Consider the following 21,658-nt stretch of genomic DNA (forward strand, 5'->3'; position numbering starts at 1 on the left):
TCAGTGACTGTTCTGACCTAAATCTCTCATTCCTACTGTCAGGGAGCTGTCAGATCAAGCTATCAATGCTGGGGGCCTATGAGAAACAGTTGTGCGTTCCTTGCAGAGTGGACAATGATCAAGATTTTGGGACGCCATTTGTCTTTCATGTAGACAAAGAAATGTGTCCAGACCTGGAGGTGGAACTGGAGCAAACGATAACTGTCTTACAGGTGAGCATCTGTGCTGACATCTACGTAGGCTACTAACCACTTTTGGAACAAATCCATTCCGAAGCAAGGTGTCTCCTGGCCCATGAAATAGATCGAAGAGTAATTTGCACTGATTTATGGTTATGATCATTATGCCAGGAATTTCTTTAGAGGGAAACCAATTTCTGGTTTGCCATTGTACAGTAGTCAGATACTGGTGTTGAAAGCAGTTTTCTCATAGAGTACTGACAATTATAGATGGGATGGTAGTGCAGTTATATTCCCACATGGTGCCCGGGCACCAGCAATATTCAGAGCCCAGCTCCACCAATATTTGGGGCCGGGTGTCCCCCGCTCCCCTGGCCCCACCTGCCATCCCCCCATGCCTCCCCCGAGTGTCCCCCGGCCCCCTCTTGCCTTCCCGGGCTAGGGAGCAGAGTGTCCCTGTCTCTTCCATGCAGCTCCATGCTGCCTCCCTGCAGCAACTGCTGCCACAAGGTCCTAGTGCCCCCCATCTCGACTGCCAGGGCAGACTGACTTGGAGCCTGCCCTTCCACTTCAGACCCTTCCCTTTTCCAATGGGACCCCCACCAACACAGGGCCCCCCCCCCGCCTGCAGTCACCGCTCCTGCTCCACACTGGGCAAGGAGGCAGCCCCATCCCTCACCCCCAGTGAAGCTACAGTAGGGGCAATAGCAGGGGAGGAGGCACATGCAGCACCCCCCAGCATGGGGGAGGCGAGGGAGATTCCTGGACCTGACAGAGGCCCTAGAAGCACATTCAGTGACAGTGGTGGGGGTGAATGTGCTGCTGGAGGGGTGGAAAAGGGGGGCTCCTCCCCTAGAGCTCGCTGCTGCCAGCAGGGAAAGGGCTGGGGGGAGTCCTCTCTGGCCCCTGTCCCGCAGCAGCCTGCCTACACCCCAAACTCATCCCCAGCCCTGCCCCACCCCATTCCCCCAGCCAGAGCTTTCACCTCCCCACCACACCCTCAACACTCTATCCTAGCCCTGAGCCCCTCCAACACCCCAAACCTCTTATCCCCAGTCTCAGCCAGAGCCCTCAGCACCCTGCACTCCAACCCTCTCCCCATCCCTGAACCTCTCTAACACCCCAAACCTCCCAGCCTCAGACAGAACCCTCACACCCCACGCTCCTACTCTCACCCTGAGCCCCTCCCACACCCCAAACCCCTCATTGCCAGCCCAGGCAGAGCCCTCAACCCCTACACCCCTACTCTCACCCTGAGCCCCTCCCATACCCCTAACCCTCATCTGCAGCCACAGCCCAGACCCCTGCACCCCCTCCCTCCACACCCCCTCCCATCCAAAAACTGCCTCCCACAACCTGAATCCCAATCACCTGCCCCACCCTAGGGCCTGCACCCAAGACCTCCTCCCCCACCCAAACTCCCTCTCAGAGCCTTGGGCAGGTGGGGGGTGGTGGTGGAGTTTTGGTGGGGATGGGTTCTGGGCACCACCAAAATTTCTACAAACCTGCCCCCCTGGTGCTGCCTATTATGAAAGTTCCCTGACACTACCCATTATAAGATCCTCTTTTCAGTGGCCTATAACTTTTGTCAGACTTTAGTTGTTCAGTCTGAAATTTTCAATGCTGGGTATCAGCCGTAGGGTGGATTCTTTTAGAAAATTTCAGACAAAACAATTTAGCTGTTTCTGAGAACAAGGTAAGGGAAAAAATATGTTTTTGCCCACATTAAAAAAAAATTAAAAAAAATTCTGGAGACCTTTTCTTTGAACAGTCGTAGTGCTCCCATGCTTTTCATAAGGGACATTAAATTTGGCAGTGGATAATCTGTGTCTCAGGCTGTGCCTTTTGCCATCCCTGTGAAAATCCACCTACATTTGGCCAAGTTATAGGCCTTTTAGAAATCGGAGTTTGCACGTGCTCTGAGACTTTTTTGATATTAAACAGCTAAAATCTCCAGAGATTCCATCCTCACTGAGCATTGTTGAGCCTCTCACAGCTACTAGTGCTGACTAGATTGCACATGCATCTTCCCCACTGTGTGACTGAGCATACTCCCTACAGCCCAAGGCGACAGGGGCAAAAATCGACTTATCCTGTGTGAATGGGTGCTTTCAGTGAGTCTGGGCACTGAGACTGAGAGCAAGGAAGCCTCTCTCCCTTATGCTGTCAGTGACTCCTTCCCTGCTGGCACCCTAGCGATGTGGAGGAGGAAGCCATCTGATTTGAATGTAGAGGGGATAAAAGTGGGTGGGAAAGGAGTAGACTGGAACAAGAAGTCTGGTGAGACTGGGCCTGGAATGGCTGAAGAAAAAGGTGGAAGTGAATGAGACAGAGGCGGAATGGGAAAAAAAGTATGTGATTGTGTAATTATTAAAGACTGTGTCACATGCAGTGGGGGTGAATTAAAGTTATATGTATGATCTTAACTTTTAAGTGCTTGAATTTCCAACCTTAATAAAGTTCTTTCAATGTTGTGGGTGTGGGTATGTACACCCCCACTAACCCCACCCACCCACACTAGTGTGGTATAGAATAAAGATTTTATCAGCATGAATTTAGTTGCCCAAATAATTAACATCAAACCTTTATGCTATTCTATCATATATTAGGCGTGTGATATGTGCTATGGAAAAACTATTTTACAATTTTTAAACACAAATATTTTTCTATTGGGATTGGTGTTTTGAATCCCTCCCTTGTAAAACAAGGTGCTTTAGTTATCATGAATCAAATTCTGTAGGAAGTGAAGGAGCTTTGCTTTACTGACTATGTAAAAAATGAACCTCCTAAAAATAACTAAAATAGCTTTTCTAGACAAATTGTCATGACTCTAGAGTCTGATATCAATGCACCTTCCAGGGCTAGAATGAAGTGCTGTTTGAAACACGTCACAATATATTGGACTTTAAACCCATTAGGAATGCAGCACTGCATATTGCCCATTACTGGCCTCAGACCATGCTAACTGTTTTGGAGGAAAATTCCCCATTTAGGGGCAAGAGACACATTTTTGTGACAGGTTGATTTTAAAAAGAGAGCAGTTAGATTTTTGAAGTTATTTAGAGGTTTGGAATGATGGAAATAGTCCCAAGAAAAAAGGCTTGGTGGACAGAGAGCCTGTAAGGTGCTCAAAAGTACATGATATCATAAGACCTTCTTCTAAAGAGTTGTAGTGAGTTGCAGTATGTGAATAACTCCACTTTGTGACAGTTCTGGTTCTATATTTTCACAGGCAAAATGACTATTTTAATGAAAACTATTTTTCGGTGACTGTAGAATTACTCTTTTTTGTTACTAGGATGAAATAAGCTCTGATCTGGAAAAGCACACTACACTTCTGGGACAGGGAACTGTACCAGTTAAATCACTTCCTGTTGGACAGAAAGTAGTCATGGCTGTTCCTTTAGGAGAGGTAACCCACTAATATTTTTGCGTGTATTTTAATACTCTTGGGATAAAGATTCCAACATTTAGAAGTAGGCATTTTTAAAGTTTGGGACTAAAAGCCAGTGTTGCCATAACTGAAGATTTAATTGAACTCTTGACATCTACCAGGTTTTGCTGTAATTTTTAAAGTTAACACCTCAAGAAGATGGCATTTACTGGAATGCCGTCATAGAGTTAATCACTGCAGACTGTTCAACACAGTTATTCTCAGATGTGCTATTTTCAGGGCTGATTCCTGCAAAATAAGCATCAGTGCCCATCAGTTTGCAGAAGTAAGGGAAAAATTAAATAGACTGTGAAAGAGAGGAAAGAAAAGCCAAAAGTGCACAAGTGGAATAATACTTGCACTCTTCCCCTGTCCTTCAACTTTATATTACTCCAATGTAACAGCTTTTAAGAGAAGTCTATTTGCACTAAAACAGTCACAGGGAGAAAATAAGGTGTGCTGTGTATTTGCTTTTGCTGGTGGAAGTGCTTATCTTGCATAATATTTGATAATAATAGTGAAGGCATTCTCCATGCCCTATTAGTGGACGCACCTGTGAAACTACCTTTGGTTCAGGATTTATTATATTTTTCCAGGGACAAAGTTTGGATCTGAGTGTGAAGGCTGAAAAGAGGTAAGTATGTTCTTTGCAGAGCCTATGATAAGGAAATACTTTACTCTCACAGTGAATGATCTGGGTGACTGTGTTAACTGCTCCGAAAGCACATTCATTTTACTAGAGGCTTTCTTGGGTTTGAATGAAAAAATAAAATCTTGTTGGATATTTTTCTTCTTCTAACCAAATTCTATTTTGATTTTCACTGTGAAATTATTCTTTGTTGCACTTGTAGCAGGAAAGGGCCTGAAATCTGAACAAATTTTTCATAAATTCCTAGGGATTAGGCCTCAAAAATGAACAGCTAAATGTGTATTATTACCACTAATGTGCCCAAAATGTGCTGGGAGCTGTACAGACAAAGAGCTTTACAATCTAAAATAAAATTAAAATAAAAAAAAAAGTTGAGGAAAGGATTAGTGCCTAGAAGCAAAACAGATCAGGGTAAGGGGTAGATAGAACAAAACATGAATCTATTATATATTTTTTTATATTTTATAAGCTCTTCCTAATTGCCTCTTAACATAGCTATGATTAGTTTCTGATCCAACCCTCGTCTACAAACCCATAGTAAGATGTTTTCTTCTCTTAAACCGACTAAAATCCTTTCAAAACTATCATCTTAATCCTGACAACTCCTTTGCTGTACTTCTCACAGTGAATCCAGCCTTTCAACCTGCATCCTCCCCCTACCTCCCTCTGAGACTCTTCCCCTAGGCTAAAGACCTCCCCAGCTCCTGCCCAGTTATCTCTTTCTTTAAACCAATCATAACTTTAATTTTATTTGTACAAAACTATCAAATCCTGGTCTTTGGACACTGCAGGACTAACTACAAACTAAAATAGTGAGGATGAGTAAAGTTCACTTTTAACCAAAAAATGCTCTTCCGTTTTTTAATGGAATATTGGTTGTCATGTTTTGTGTTTGATACAGTGATTTGACTGTAAGCCTAGAATATTTGCTTAGAGAAGATTACCACACAACCTTTTTCAAGGGGTTTCAAACCCTTTAGATTTGTGAAAACTCCTAATTTCTTTTTAACCCCTGTTTCTGTAATCAGTACTTGGGATCTTGATGTACGCCTTGGTTTTGGCCTCTGTGAAGAAGAGAGAGAATTTTTGGACAAGAGGAAGAAAATAGTTTCTCAGGCACTAATGAAGACACTTAAGTTAAGAGAAGCCCCTGGGAAAGATGAGGTATGAAGCACAGTGTTTAGAGATGGCTGTAGAGCCACTATGACTGGTAATCATTTAAACATTTAGGGCTCTTTGCAGGTAAGCAACAGGACTTTCCTCCATTCATGGAACATTCACAGCATAGCCCAGGATGAGTTTCTCTTTAGAGACCAAGAATTTTGAGTCCTAGATTTTGGTATGTTTTCAGACTTTTTTGTTTTTTGTAGGTGTTCCTTTTATGGAACAAAAAGTAATTTTAACAAAAAACCAAAAACATTTCCAAAAAGGTTGATGAACATTTCTGGGGTTTGAGGTTCCAGAATTTCTGTGGATTCTCTTATCTAGAACTACTGCATCATGTGCTGTCAGGATGTTAAAATAAAGCCGGCCTTTGTACCCAGCAAAGCTCATGGTTGTAAGCTGCCCCCCAGTTTGAGGGAATTAGAACTGTATGAAAGGGCAGAAGGAATGTCTGTGTACATAGCACCTGGTACAATAGTCCTGATCTCTGCTTGGGGTCTTAGGTACTAGTGCTGCAGAAGTGATTAATGTATTTTTTGCTTATAACAGTGTAGGTTTGATGTGCTATCGCAAGGCGTGTGATTAAATGACTAGCATTTGGGGAACATAATATACATCACACCTCTTTTCAGCAAATGAACAACTTCTAGACAATACTATGATCTTTATGATCTATATCACTAAAATATCAGTCATGATTAACTTTATACTGGAATTTAATCAGCATATTAACAGGAATATAACTATTCCTGTGTTTTTAAGGGTCTCATCCTTACATAAGTAAAGAGTAAATAAATATAAAATTAAACAGCAGATCAAAAATTAACTCAGAATGTGTCATTCCCTGGTTTCTCGCCTCTCTGCAGGTCCCAGTGGTAGCAGTTTTGGGATCAGGTGGTGGGACTAGAGCACTGACATCATTCTATGGCAGCCTGTCAGGGCTTCAGCAGCTCGGCCTTTTGGACAGTACAATGTATCTGTGTGGAATTTCAGGTTCTACTTGGTGCGTAATATGCAATGGTGGCCCCTGAAACTTCTAGCTGGAAGGGTTTGTGTAGCTCCAAGTGAGATGTTAGATTTAATGCATGTAATCTTTAAGAAACAGTAAGTCCAATATATTGCTATTGTCTATCAGATGTTGACAGTCATAATGTTCTAGGTGGTTAAAAAAAAGAGTTTAATTACTATTTTTATACCTACAGCAGTGGGTCTAGTAGAAGCTATATAATTGCATTACAGAAAGAAAACACTTTGGGGGAGATTTTCAAAAGTACAAAGAGGAAGTAGATGCTCAGCTCCCATTGAGGGCTGAATACTTAACTCCCATTTGCACTTCCAAAATTCACCCCCTTTATGGAAAAGTTATGGAAAATAACTTAATGTAAATAAATATGTACTGCTCATCATCTAAAACTCTAGCTTATACATTGGTGTAGAGAGGTTTGCGAAGCCAGATTCTTTGCTGTGCAGAGAAGGAAGCCAGTTACCCTGGCTCTGTTTGGAACCCCATACGGTACCTAGCTCTCAGGGCTGTTCTGAGGATGAGTAGCTAATGCTAATTAGTATACAAACATTAGCTAAATCTGCTCTCCAGAACAACCCTGAGTGGTAGATGAGCTGACAGAGTGATAACAGTGAGGTTGGTCTCAGGTTCCTCAGCGTATTTTAGAACTTAGAACTCCATCTCATAATGCTTGTTAGCTTTAGCATTTAGTCTTTTAGGTTGTCAGAGTTCTACAGTGCTCAGTTCAATACTGCAATAGTAACAATACTTAGCTGGAATTTGATGTTTAATATCATTCACTGATCTTGACGTAAATGTTTTTCAGGTGTTTGTCTGCACTGTATCAAGACACAGACTGGTCCTGTAAGGACCTCCAAGGTGCAATCAGCAATGCCAGGGATAATGTATCTAGTAGCAAAGCAGGGGCATTTTCGTCAGAACGATTGAAATATTACTTCCAGGAGCTGAACTCAATGGAGAATGGTGGACGGAAAGTCTCTTTCACAGACTTGTGGGGCCTTATTATAGAGTATTTTCTATATCAGAAGGTAAAGAATTCTAGACTCTGAAGTTTATTGCTGTTTGCCTTCAAATTAGGACGTCAACATATCCACCTATTTGTGCTCTGGAAAATGATTTCTCCTTGTGTATGCTTAAATTGTATAGAATTGTTCTGGGGATTAGAGAAGTCTTGGGAGAAACATGGGAGTTTTTTGCCTCAGTTTTCCTATCTATAAAATGGGGATAATGATATTTACCTAATGTATAAAGCACTTTGAGCTCTATAGATGAAAAATGCTATGTAAAAACTAGGTATTTATTTGAAATTACTTTGCAAGCCATTCATTTGACAGCCATTTGGAATGTCAAGGCTCAGAAAATGTGGTGACATATGTTTAGCAATATGTCTTTTAAAAAACCGAATGTAAAATGATACAGTTAGGTGAAATCACAATTTGGAATCTGATTAAAACAGCCATTAACTAGTGAAGAATGCCTGTAAAATTCAAAATATCTAGGCCATGTAAATATTCTAGTAAAATATAATGAGCCCTACACTGGGGAGAAAGGAGCTTCAGAGCCTGTGATATGGTTATAGATGAGGTTGGAAAGTGAGAGAGCTTCAGAATACAGGAGCATGGGGCTAGATGGCTCTAGCAGAGCACCAAAAATATTAAGCTTTTTTTTCTTCTCCTGTTATAACCAGGAAGACTTGTCAAAGCTGTCTGACCAACAGGAAGCAGTGAAGAGGGCACAGAACCCCTATCCCATCTATGCAGCAATCAATGTGAGGCCCAATATTAGCGATGATGACTTTGCAGGTATAAATGAGACAGGTTTATTTTTCTATTTTAAAATCTGTAAATAAATCCTCCCCACTGAGACTTAATCCCCTTTTCATCTTCACCTTTCCCCATTCCCTGAAGCTTGGATAATGAGCATGAGACATGAGGTGCTGATTAGCCAGTATTTGGGAGCCCATTAGCTAATATATCAAACTGGACACTGCTTGGCAAAGTTTACCTGTGTTCTTCATAGCTATATCACTGAAGATCTACTCCTGAGGGAATTCTGCACCAAAAATAAAAAATTATGTGCACAATATTTAAAAATTCTGCAAATCTTATTTGTCAAATAAATGTGATTCCAGCATGGCAATGGGGAGCACAGGCCGCTGGCTGCACTGAGGTGGGAGATCACCCTGAAGCTTCCAGATCCCCCAGTACAGGGACTCAGCAGTGAGGCTGCACCTGACCTTGACACAGTGCAAGAACCGTGCTTGCCCCAGAAACACCCTGGGGCCCTGCCCCTCTGTGCCAGACCCACCAGGTGTGGGTAGGCAGGCTCAGCCTAGCAGGATCCAAGTGTAGAGGGGCTTAGTGTGAGAGGGGATCCATGTGTGGGGTGAGAGGTTTCTGTGTTGGGGCAATTTGGGTTTGGGCAGCTCAGTGGGAGATCTGATGTACAGGGGCTTGTTGGGGCAGGGGCAGTGGGACTCTTCAGGGGATCCAGATGATGGTGGTTGGGCTCAGTGGGGGGAGGGGAGCTCTGGGTATGAGGGCTCAGTGGGGGGGTTCAGGTGCTGGGGAACTGGGGCTTGATGGGATGGGTAGCCAGGTGGGGCTCAGGTGGGGCTCAGTGGGGTGGGGGTCTGGGTGTGGTGGGCTTGTCAGAAGGGTCCAGGTGTAGGGGGTAGGACTTGTCAGGGTGAGCGTTTGATGGGCCTGCTTAACGGGGGAGCCCCAGCTGCTTCCTAGGGGATGCCGCATGCCGGGCTCTCGCTTCCCCCTCGTGATTCCCCATCCCCCTCCCCTCAGTCCCACATTCCCCTCCCCTGCCCTATTCCACCCCCTTCCTTCCCCATTGCCTCTTCCCCTAACCCCCCCACTCCCTCCACCCCTGCTTACTCAGCCCCACTGCGAGCACTCACTGTTGCACAGATGACAGGAAGGCTCCCAGCACACAGAAGGGGAGCGCAACTGGCACTAGAACCCAGGAGGCTGCGTTCAGATACCACTGTTAAGTTCTGGCATGGCTTGATAATGCTCTGTGCTATTGTTTTTAAATAGCGGCATGCTATTTCACAACTTAATGACACCAAAAAGAAAAATTTAAAAATTGCTGCTCAGAAAAATCAATCTAAAAAATGTGGAATTGCTTTTGAACTTCAACTAATGTTTTCATCGTTGAACAACGTGAGAGTGGGAGTAGCCTAGGACTGGCTCACCACGTTGTAAGGTTTCCTCATGGACCAACTTGGGAGATAATTGATTAGGACTGGGTGGTTAACCATTTAACAAGGGGATTCAGTATGTTAGCACAGAATTGTTAAATGGGAGAAAGTAGGGGAAGGCTGGAAGGACGGGCAAAGAAGCTCAGGATCTCAGATGGGTGAGACTTCTCCCTCCTTCACCTCCGTTTCCTGTGCCACAGGGGTGCTTTGAAGCTGTCCTTTATGGTGATGGGACATGAAGCTGCATAAGATGTTGTAAATAAAGTACACTGTGGTGAACTTAGGTAAATGTGTGAGAGGGCTGCTTGCAAAGAGAAATCCAGGGTGAGGGAACCCATTCTGTGACAAACATCTGGACAGTCAAGTTGCTCTCATTGCCATAATTGTAAGATATAAAGAAAAATCCTAAATTGTGGTATAGCTAAGGAGCTCTTATCTGAGAGGGTTACACCTCCCCAGTTCTAGATGTTAAATTCTTTTTCTCTTCCTCTCTGTATCCAAACATGTGCTAATGCTGAATAGCTGAGTTTGGTGCAGGGACTATTCATGGGGACTAGGCTAAGGAATTCACCAACCCAGGCCATAGAGCAGAAGTGGAGGTACTCTTTGGTGGCTGCTGCAGCCCTGAGATATCAATTGTTCCTGCTGCTTTTGTGCCCCTACTGTGGAAGGGGCAATGGCTAGTGGATCTGCATACCAGTGGTTTGATTAGTCCCCAAACCTTGCTGCGCAGGGAGTTCCTACGGATCCTTTCTGGAAGATCCAACTGTCTGTTCCCCCAAGACAGCCACACTAATTCTACTATATATGGGGTTTTATGAGGAAGAAATTGCTGATAGGTGATCCTGGAAGAAAAGAGACTCTTCTTTAACCACTCTTATAAGAAAAGGATAATGAGACTATGCACTTCAGAGTGTTCCTGAGATAACTGTTGATCTGCTGTCTTACTCTCAGAATGGTGTGAGTTCACTCCCTATGAGGTTGGATTCCGGAAGTATGGTGCCTTTGTCCGAGCAGAAGACTTTGACAGTGAGTTCTTCATGGGCCGGCTGGTCCGGAAACGTCCAGAGCCCAGGATCTGCTATCTGCAGGGTATGCTCTAATGTGGCTGGTTTTGAAAGGAAAATAGAAAACCTTCATTTAGTGTCAGAACTGGCTCATGCCTCAGTTTCCCCCTTGCTCAGTTAAACAAACCACCATAACTGGTGCTCTTGAAGTACTCACCCCTTCTTGGCATCTGACTTTTTAATATAAAATAACAGTTTAACTCTAACTCAAAAGTAGAATCTCTCAGATTTTTTCTCAAGGCTTAGCAGTCCATTATGCCCCCATGGGTTCCTAATACTCTTGTTGGGGTATTGCTCCTGATAAGGGTTGCAAACTTTCTAATTGCACAAAACTCAACACTCCTGCCCTGCCCCCACTCACTCCATCTCCCCTCCCTCCATCGTTTGCTCTCCCCTTTCTCACTCATTTTCACTGGCCTGGGGCAGGGGGTTTGGGTGCAGGAGAGGGGTGAGGGTTCTGGCTGGGGGTGCAGGCTATGGGTGGGACCAGAAATGAGAGGTCCAGGGTGTGGGAGAGGGCTCTGGGCTGGGGAAAGGGGTTGGAGTGCTGGAATTTGAGGACTCTGGCTGGGAGGTGCAGGATCTGGGGCGGGGCTGGGGCCCAGGGGTTCGGAGTGCGGGAGGGGGTGCAGGCTCCAGATGAGGGTGTGGGCTCTGGTGTGCACCAGGGATGAGGCGTTTGGGGTGAAGGAGGGGGCTATGGTCTGGGGCAGGGGGTTGGGGAGTGTGTGTGGAGGTGCAGGCTCTGCCTGGGGGTGTGGGCTCTGGGAAGGGGCTGTGGATGAGGGGTTTGAGGTGCAGGAGAGGGCTAAGGGCAGGGGATTGGAGGATGGAGGAGTGTGGGGATAGGGCTCTGGGAAGAGTTTGCGTGTGGGAGGGGACTCTGGGCTGGGGTAGGGGGTTGGGGTGCGGGGTCCAGGGGTGCTTACTGCAGCTCCCAGGAATACCAGGTCCCTGTGGCCCTAGGCACATGGGTGGCCAGGGAGGCTCAGCTCGCTGCCCTAACACCCACAAACACCACCCCTGCAGCTCCCATTGATTGCGGTTCCTGACCAATGGGAGCTACGGAACCAGCACTCGGGCCAGGGGCAGCCTATGGAGCCTCCCTGGTCACCCATGCACCTAGGGGCTTCAAGGACCTGGCAGCCTCTTCCAGGAGCTGTTTGGAGCTAGGGCAAGCCCCTGCTGCACCGCCGACTGGACTTTTAGTGGCCCTTTTCTACCGGGCATTCCTGTCAAAAACCAGACACCTGGCAACTCTACTCCTGCTCCAGCTAGACCTTTCCCTCTGGCTTGTAGGAAGAGTGTCTTCCCCACTGAACTCAGACCAGGGTCTCCTCTGGTCCCCTGCATGTGACTTCCTGCTCCCTGCAAGGTTCTCTCCACTTACCCTTCTGTCATGGCTTCAGGTCTCTCTCAGCGCATATTGTAATTACCGAGCCAACAAACTTACACTAATTGTGAGCTCATCTGTGAGAAAGCAGATAAAAGTTTATGAAATGTTCCAGTCACATAGAACAATCAATGTTGATGGGAAAGGTGTAAAAGGGAGACTGGCGGTAACTGATTTAGTCCAACAAAAAGGCCTCCTGATATAACTCCAGGGCTATGTTAAGATCATGTCTAGTAGATGAGAAATGTGGGCCTGGAAATCAATGAACCAAAATGGGTGTGTTGGAAATTCAGCCTAATTGGTGGACAATAACTGAAAGGATGGGCTATCCTGCCCTTCTCTTCCTTTAGGGGTCCTTAAAAGATAAGACTTTGGGGGGTAGGGGAAATCAAGCATAATTGCTAACTGAAAGAAGAGGAAGGAGGAGTGAGCTTCACTATCCTGGCCTGCCACCTCCATTGACTCCAGGGACCCAGAAGTCCACAGTGACACCGTTGGGCCTTTATTGTCCTGATCCAGAGAGATTCTACCAGACCGGGCCAAGAGAGGGACCTCAATGACATTGCTACCTCTACTGGCTCTGGCTGAATCCCAAACACTCACTGGGATATGAGACTGTCTCCTCACCACCTCTTGTGTCCTTTTCCTTCCCTGCCTTATTTCTTTTATTTCCTACCCATTTCTTTTTTCCTACTGTCTGAGTCCGGCTTAGCTGGCTAAGACTATATTTTGCAACACTGTTGTGAGCCTTTGACAAAAGTTGCAGTTGTTCTCTAAGCAGCTGGATGCTGGTACAAGTTTGCCAGGTCTTGGAATGGCTGATAAGGCCATGTGCTGTGGCTGTATTTCTCCAGCAATGCAGTTGCAAATGGATGCAACATCAGAGACAGAATTTGGATTTTGCATCTCTACTATTCTTTTCTCTCCCCTTTTGTGTGTGTTTGTCTTGTTTTCTCTTTAGCAAACAGGACTGAACTTCAATAACAGTTCCGGCCTAACTCAATTAACATCTCTTTTCCCCAAAAGGGACAGTTATTACTATCTTTAACATCATCAAAAAGACTGTCAGACAAAGGGTTTTCCTTATAAAATCTCTCTCTAGCTAAAGGAAAAGGGGATAAGAGTTATGGTTAAAATAAAAGCCTTAATACTGTACATTTCAAATGCTTTACCTGTTTTTCCTTCTTTTCTATATCTTTAATAAAAGGTTGAAAGTCTGTTTAATGATGTGTTTTCCATGGTGCTAAGCAAGCACTCTCTCTACCAAATCCTGAACCTTGTTTAAAACTCTTTATTGTTGGACAGTTTCAGGGTTGTGTTAACACCTTTGACTCCTTGGGCCCATATATGCCATCAAAATTAACATGACATATCCCAGATCTCTCTTTTGGGAGTACCCCAGACTGGGCCTCTCTGTAGAGATGTCTCCTTTAGGTCTTCCCTAGTTTCCCTTTCTCTGATAGAGTAGACTCCCTCGTACAGGATGGTACTATCCCTGAGCTACCATTACCTGATGCCTGCTCACCTGACCCAACCACTGCCCGACGCTCAACCCATCACTTTGGAAAGGGATAATTAGGCATAGGGCTCAACTTCTCTTACAAGGACAGCCCACTCGGTAACAGGCAGTGACCCGATGGTAGAACCTCTATTGACTGCACTGAATTTAAGAAGCCTATGAAGGTGCTAAATCCTTCTTTATTTCTGTCTCCACTACTCGTTCCTCTGTCTACAGGAATGTGGGGCAGTGCCTTTGCCGCAAGTCTGGATGATGTCTTTCTGAAGATGGTTGGTTCAGGACTGAGCTTTCTAGATTCTTTGAAAGATGTAATCAGAGTCATAGGTAAGGCCATTCAGTACCCCGTAAAATAGTCAGTTTTTGTTTAAAAACTGGGTTTCCTAGAGGCTTATTTTCAGAACGATCACATTAATATAACTCCAGAATTTAAGAAGTCCTGTGGAATGTCCAAGGACAGACAAGCCTCAGCTGGGCTGGATCGTTAACACAGTTTCTCTAAAGCTGCATTCCACTTTCCTCTGTCATGTAGTTTCTCTCAACAATATGGCCTATATTTACACAGTAGATTAAATAATAATGGTCACCATTAACTTCTCTCTCGTGCCCCACCTCCTTACCTGGTTCCATTGACTACAATATTTTGTGACATTCCTGGGCAGTAGGAAAGTGTTGTTACTCCTGTTTTACAGATAGGGAACTGTGGCACAAAAGTGCAGAGAGATTAAGTGGCTTGTCCAAGGTCATATAGGAAGCTGATGGTAGATCTGGGACTTGAGTCCCAGTCCTGTATCCAAACTACAAAGAGAATGAGGAAGATCCAGTGGTTAGAGTGTTAGCTGGGGACTTGAGAGACCTGAGTTCAATTCCCTTCTTGGCCACAGACTTACTCTGTAACATTGGGCAAGTCACTCTGGGCCTCAGTTCTACATCTGTGCAGGGGGGATAATAGCACTTCCCTATCTCAAAGCAGTGCTGTGAGGATAAATACATTAAAGACTGTGAGGTGCATAGGTATTATGGTGATGGAGAGAGGTCTATAAATACCTTCAATAGGCAGGTAGAAAGACCATCCTTTCTCTCACACTGCATTTGTCATACCACAGTGTTAGGTTTCACTACACTACTTCCCATTTGTAGCCATAAGAAATATTGTTGTGAGTGTTCAGTATTTCTAGTGACTGTTGTCCCCATATGAGAGCATATCCATGATCATATGCCAAGTTTTCATTGACATCAGTTTGGAATGGCTACATGACTCATGAGTAAGATTTGAAAGACATCCTAAATGACGAAACTTCAGTATAGACTCAGTTAATTTGGATCTCAGACTAATACGTTTTTACAGTGCCCATATATGTAGGGGGCAAAACAGTCATATGACAATAGTTTGAACTTTCATTTGTGAAAAGATTAGTATCTTGAAATGCTAGGCTTCAATGAGCATGCTTTTAAATATATTCTGATCTTTGTCATGGCTTGTGTTATAGATGATTGCCAAAGATTCCATTTTCGGGAAGCCACTCGGTTAAAGACTCGTCTGGTTATACCAGGGGGACCCTTATTACAAATTTTCCAGGATTTCTTCAAGTCCCGTGTCACCTCTGGGGAAACCTTCAACTTCATGCAAGGCTTGTACCTTCACAGGAATTATGTCAACAACAGGCATTTTGTAGCCTGGAAAGGTAGCCATTTTGAAATAAATCAGACTGTGTTTTGAATATTCTGTTAATATTTTAAAAAAAGTGCATAACTTTAGCATTTTGGGCCAAATTCTTTGCTAGTATAAGTTTGGAATAGCTCCACTGAAGTCAATGGAGTGCTGCCAATTTACACCAGCAACAGAAAATTTGATACAATCGGAGAACTTGTTGGCTGTGAAATAATATCACCCAGCTGGTGATACAGACCTGTTTTCTACTTTGCTTCTGGAATATCCAGAGTGCAGGTCTGATTTTGGTGTGGGAGTACAGAACATGTATTAGAAGTTTCTCCTTAAGGTCTCAGTGGTTGTTTCATTTCCTCATTTCCAAAGTTTCCCCCATCTTTTTGATAACTAAGGTGATTTTTTTTGGGGGCGGTGGGGTCTGCTAGGTACACACCTTGATGCTTTTCCCAACCAGCTGACTCCCATGGAAGACAGCCTGTACCTGGTGGATGGTGGTTTTTCGATCAACTCTCCCTTTCCCGTGGTGCTCCAGCCAGAAAGAGATGTAGATGTCATCCTGTCATTTAACTACTCTTGGGATGCTCCGTTTGAGGTGAGCAGCATTAGACAAGGAAAGAAGCATGGAAACATACATTTTTCATGATAACATGGATCAGTTCAAGATGTTTGAATAGAAAGTCTCCTGAAGTAGGACACATTGTAATAACTCTAAGGCCACTCAAGACTTCAGTTGTCAGACCAGGCAATTCACTGTGAACTTCATGTCACAACATGAATTTCATACATGGAACTTCACAGTGACAATGGTGGTAAAATGCCAGTCTTTCTACTTAAAAAGCATAGACCCCTAAGACTTTACCTAAAGGTGAATCTCCATTAACAGTATAAGACTTGTGGCACACCATTCTGCATTCTTATTCCATTTAGTAGAATGCACTGTTACGTGGGAAGATGAAGGTGGCAGTGATTTTTTTTGTGCTAACAGTAGGCTATTTGTGCTGTATACAAATGTATGTTCACAAAATATTACATGCAGCTAGTCAAATTCAATATATATAATCTTGAAATGATTCAATTTTAATTTGTAGTATATTTTAAGGGACATAATTTATTTCCAAGTATTTTTATTTTTATTGATTTTAATATTTTTCCTAGGACCATCAAGTCTAGTTGCTGTTCAAAATATGTCTACAGAAACTGAGCTCCATCAGATTCAGTAATAAAATCCTAATATTAGTCAACATCATATTTTATTGCCAGAAAAAGGTGACAGCAACACAGTGTATTACTCGTCTACGAGCCCATCATAGGATATACTGTTAACTTTTCTTCGCTGTAATTTTTGAATTTTAATTATGAAAGCATTTTATTTGTTTTTAATGAAGTGAGAAATCTGAATCCAATCCTTCTAAGTCTAACTATAGGTTTGGCTATGTAAAATGATAGTGACAGACTAACTTTTCTGTTATATTATGAAAGTGTTTTTTAAAAACTTGCTAAATGTAATAATACTTAAGAAGTCGTCTACACATTTGCAGAACTTTAAAAATATGTAATGATTTTTCATAATACCCCTGTCAGGTAACTTATCTCCATTTTACAGATGAGGAAACCGAGGCAGAGAGGTTAAATGACTTGCTCTAGGTCAGAGAGGAAGCCAATGGAAAAATTCCCAAACTTGTGATTTAGAACATGCTGCCTCTACTTTATAAAATATTTGCTACATAACATAAATTAATTATGAAAATTGAATAGTTTATAGTAGTGCCATAAATATAATTGTTAGAAGGAAAATATTCTCTCTTTTTCTGTTTTTCTCTGGGTAAAACAGGACCTAACGTTTGACTTTTGTTCTGTGACCACAGGTTTTACAGTTGACTCAGAAATACTGTGAAGAACAGGAAATCCCCTTTCCACAAATCATCTTGAGTGAGGAAGATGAGAAGAAGCCAAAAGAATGTTACATGTTTGTGGATGATGAAAACCCTAAAGCTCCCATAGTGCTTCACTTCCCACTGGTGAATGATACATTCCGGAAATACAAAGCACCGGGTAAGGGAATGTGCATCAAGATCCTTAAGATTAAGGTATTCAGGTATGATTAGCCAGCTAGAATGTGAGACTGGCTGAACTTTCCTAACCATAAAATGTATGCAGTTATAGCTATATTGGTCCTAGGATATCAGAGAGACAACGTGGGTGAGGTAATATCTTCTATTGGACCCATTTCTGTGGGTGAGAGAGACAAGCTTTTGAGCTTACACAGAGCTCTTCTTTGGGACTCGGACCTGCCCTGAAGAATAAAAGATAGAAAATATTATCAGTAAGAGATACTACCTCACCCACCTTGTTTCTCTAATCATAAAATATCACAACTTTCCCTTACCTAGTTCCCTGCAACCTATTGAGCTCTATTACTTTTTTGCAGAAAGAGCAACAGAAGTGTTTCATTTTGGTGAAGGGAGGAACAGGACTGTCCCAAAAGCTATGTAAAGTGTGAGGGAATCTAAATAGACAATTATTTGCTCCTTTATGAACCAACCCCTTCCTTACCAAGTAGTTCTGCCAGATATAATTGCTAGATGTAGATGTAGATGTGAACTAATATTTGTGGGGTTTATCCTGATGGTGTGATGGTCACTGTATTTGCATTATAAAGAGGTCTGAAATACAATCAGTTAGCATTGCCTCAAGGATTATAATTTAGGAATTCCCAGCCATTTCTCCACCTGAGAACCTGAAACACCTTTCATAGAACCCCATTACTCATTTTAAAATCAAGTTTAGTTACAACAGAAGGCGTGGGGGCCTTTTTCTATATTATGGTAACGTGTTAAAGCCGAAGTGGCCCTGTCTACATTAGGGTGTTAAAAACATGTTTTAAAAACACACCTGTTATCCTAATGTGGGCAGCCCCTTCCAGGAAGAATTAACTTTGTTACTTTGAAGTGAGGTTAGTGTTTCTCACCTCAAAATTATAGCTTAATCCTGTAGTGTGCAATACTGTGATTTAGTGCAACAAAACAATTTTTTTCTCTTAGTATGAAGTGGAGATGGTACTTTGGCTCAAAGTTTGAAAGCTAGAGTATTGTGACCCTACTCTGAGGTGCTGAAATCTCTTCTCATGCAATTCCTGACTAGGAGAGTGAGCAGAAGTTAACACCTGCTTAGTTGATCTGTGACCTTCATTGGTGATTCAATGAAAGGGTTCTAGTAAGACTTTCACAGTTTATTTTTCTCTGGTTGCAGGAATAGAACGTGAGTCAGAAGATGAGAAATCCTTTGGTGATTTTGTCATTGAGGGAAAAGACTCTCCTTACCGCACGCTAAACTTCACCTTTGAGCCCTATGACTTTGACAGGCTGGTGGAAGTGAACTGCTACAATGTTCTGAACAACAAGGACATACTCCTAAAGGCCCTAAATTTGGCTCTGAGCAGGAGGAAGCTGAAGAAGGGCAATGGGCAATGAGAACCTTCTTGGCATAGGACATGGATGGACTGCAGTGCACCAAAGGAATATGGTTCAAGTAGTACTCTTGAGGGAATTCTGTGCCACTGTGCATGCATAATTAATAATCCATGCATATTTTAAATTTTTTATGCAGAAAAAAGCTTTTTCTGGAAAGTTTCTGCAGTTGTGCCTTTTCCCCATCAGAGAGCACTGTGGCGATAGAACAGAGCAGCAGCTCCTGGCCAGCTAGGGAAGAGAGAGCACCTGCAGGGCCTTCTTCACAGCACCTGTTGGGCCAGGTCAGGATATGCTTGCTCTATATAAATATATCAGGGGGGTTAACGTTAGGGAGGGAGAGGAATTATTTAAGTTTAGTACTAATGTAGGCACGAGGACGAATGGGTACAAACTGGATATAAGGAAGTTCAGACTTGAAATTAGACGAAGGTTTCTAACCATTAGGGGAGTGAAGTTCTGGAACAGCCTTCCGAGGGAAGTAGTGGGGGCAAAAGACTTTTCTGGCTTTAAGACTAAGCTTGATAAGTATATGGAGGGGATGTTATGATAGGATAGTTTAATTTGGACAATTGATCTTGGATTATCGTCAGATAAGCCTGCTCAGTGGTCTGCGGGGAGATGTTGGATGGGATGGGAACTGAGTTACTGCAGAGAATTCCTTCTTGGGTGCTGGCTGGTGAGCCTTGCCCACATGCTCGGGGTTTAGCTGATCGCCATATTTGGGGTCGGGAAGGAATTTTCCTCCAGGGCGGATTGGCAGGGACCCTGGAGGTTTTTCGCCTTCCCCTGCAGCGTGGGGCGTGGGTAGCTTGCTGGTGGATTCTCTGCAGCTTGAGGTCTTCAAACCAATTTTGAGGATTTCAATAACCCAGTCCTGGGTTAGGGGTTGTTATAAAAGTGGATGGGTAGGGTTCTGTGGCCTGCCTAGTGCAGGAGGTCAGACTAGATGATCATATTGGTCCTTTCTGACCTATGAGTCTATGAGTCTATGAGTCTAGGAGACAGGGCTATGGGGAGAAAGACAATTTGGGCTGCTGGGGCTCAGACAGGGGCTCATAATGGCTAGTGGAGGAGGACAGAGTGGGGCACGGGGTGAATGGGAGTGCAGGGTCACGGGGGGAGGCAGGTGCAGGGCTACATGGGGAAAGGGGGTGGGGATGCAGGGCTACATAGTGACAGGGAGGTGGCTGAGTTGGGGGCTCAGAGACATTTGGGAGGCGGTGCAGGGCCACATGGTGATGTAGGGGAGTGGGCATCTGAGTGGGGGTGGAGAAACACACGTAGATAGGTTGTGCTAGGACACATGGGGACAGGGGCAGATGTGCCTGAGAATACAGGTCAGCCAGGGTCTGCGTGGGGGAAGCTCCCTAACAATCTCTTCCTGTCCTCCCCAAAAAACCTATTCCATACTTTTTTAACCCCTACCCAACAACCCACCAAGTTTACACTCAGGTTCCTTCTAGCAATTAACTTCCCTCTCCCTCACCTTCTCCGTTAGCCCCAACCCCAAGCCTTTGCTCTGCTTCTGAGGGGTGCAGGAAAAACAGTTATATATTGTAGTTCAAATGAATTATTACTCAGAGTTATGTATTAATATCCCTAGTAAGGAATCTATTTCTCAAAATAACATTTTCTGAATCTCTTTTGTTTGTTGTCTGTATTGTTACAGACATACTTGCTGACAGGTATTTCGAAATAAATGACCAAAAATAATTGAAAGTGGTGTGATTATACTGTGTTATCATGACAAATAAAATATGTAGAATTTTAAAATATTGTGCACAGAATTTTTAATTTTGTTTCAGAATTTTTAATTTTTTTGGTGCAGAATTCCCCCAGGAGTAAAGTAGGAATGCTGAAGGGTAAAGTAGCTGCAAGCCACTTTCATTTGAGTGGGAGAAGCACAGTAAATTCCCTACATTTCACACTGAAATCTTACACTTGATATGGTGCAACTGCCCTCACGCCTAAACAAAACCCCCCACAAAACTCCCCAAACCTCTTTTGTACTCCACTACAGTCTGTAAAACCCAAAGAGATGACAATAGTTGTCGTTCATTGCCAAATGTTCGGTACTGAGAAACCAAACTAGGTGTACGTTTTGAGGGGAATGGAGTTCCTCTCTTGATATTCAGCACAGTCACAGATGCATCAAAGTTCCTGCTGTGCAGTGTGGTACGGATGCTTATGTGAAGTGAACAATCCTGATCTGATGATGCATGTTTTTAGTTATGGGCCTCTGGAGAGAAGAGGATGCTGAAGTGTGGGTGATGTAGACAAGTGAACACTGGGGACTAGATTGGTTGAGGCCACAAAACTTCTTCTGTATTGTGACCCATCTAGGATTTGAAGCCAGGTTGCCAGAGGTGAGTTGTTAGTAGAAGTCCAGTCAGGAACTGTGCCGAGTCCTGGAGAAAGATACTGGTTTGTTGACAGGCACTCCTCTGCTCAAGGCATGGATAAAGTGGGCACATTCCTCTACACAGCCTAACTCAGTCTATACCAGAGTTCCTTGTAAAATCTGCTGCATGTAATACTTCAAGTGTTGATTTTGACCAATAAAACACCTAGATGGCTCGGTCCTAGCAACTTCAGACACAGTCTCTCCCTTTGTGATACCAGAGCAATTGCTCTAACTCCTCTCTAATGTAATTGGGAAAGCACTGGGAGTTCTTAGGAAAGGATCTTTGACTCTGGAAATTGCTTCCTGCTGCTGCAACTTGGCTCACCAGAGCCTGGAATTGGTGATCTTCAGATGCTGCAAGAACTCATCGGTTTGTTTTCCTCAGACTTTTCCTGGGACGGAGAAAGGGAGGCTATTTTTATAGAGATGGGTAGATTTAGGGAGGTCTATTTTGTTTTAAGATATTTGGGTCAAGG

The 21,658-nt window shown here is 43.7% G+C and overlaps 1 protein-coding gene across 2 annotated transcripts in view; it reads left to right on the plus strand.

Annotated features, from left to right (window-relative positions):
* The window catches only part of LOC127051944 (cytosolic phospholipase A2 zeta-like), a 40,460-nt gene extending 19,964 nt beyond the window's left edge, over nt 1–20,496 (plus strand). Inside the window, exons 8-21 of one of the 2 annotated variants that reach the window (XR_007774647.1) lie at nt 43–212; nt 3,478–3,591; nt 4,209–4,246; nt 5,290–5,425; nt 6,292–6,428; nt 7,255–7,477; nt 8,137–8,251; nt 10,618–10,755; nt 13,859–13,966; nt 15,130–15,324; nt 15,734–15,900; nt 17,174–17,360; nt 18,558–19,059; nt 19,772–20,496. Coding sequence is in view for 1 of the 2 variants with exons in the window: in XM_050954955.1 (XP_050810912.1) it covers nt 43–212; nt 3,478–3,591; nt 4,209–4,246; nt 5,290–5,425; nt 6,292–6,428; nt 7,255–7,477; nt 8,137–8,251; nt 10,618–10,755; nt 13,859–13,966; nt 15,130–15,324; nt 15,734–15,900; nt 17,174–17,360; nt 18,558–18,778 (1,949 nt within the window). In the remaining variant the exon portion in view is untranslated. Of the gene's footprint in view, nt 1–42; nt 213–3,477; nt 3,592–4,208; nt 4,247–5,289; nt 5,426–6,291; nt 6,429–7,254; nt 7,478–8,136; nt 8,252–10,617; nt 10,756–13,858; nt 13,967–15,129; nt 15,325–15,733; nt 15,901–17,173; nt 17,361–18,557; nt 19,061–19,771 lie in introns of those variants that run through there. The other variant, XM_050954955.1, reaches the window with a different exon arrangement.
* Nucleotides 20,497–21,658: the final 1,162 nt, after the last annotated feature.

Source organism: Gopherus flavomarginatus, chromosome 5 (genome assembly GCF_025201925.1).
Source record: "Gopherus flavomarginatus isolate rGopFla2 chromosome 5, rGopFla2.mat.asm, whole genome shotgun sequence".
In the NCBI taxonomy this organism is placed as follows: domain Eukaryota; kingdom Metazoa; phylum Chordata; order Testudines; family Testudinidae; genus Gopherus; species Gopherus flavomarginatus.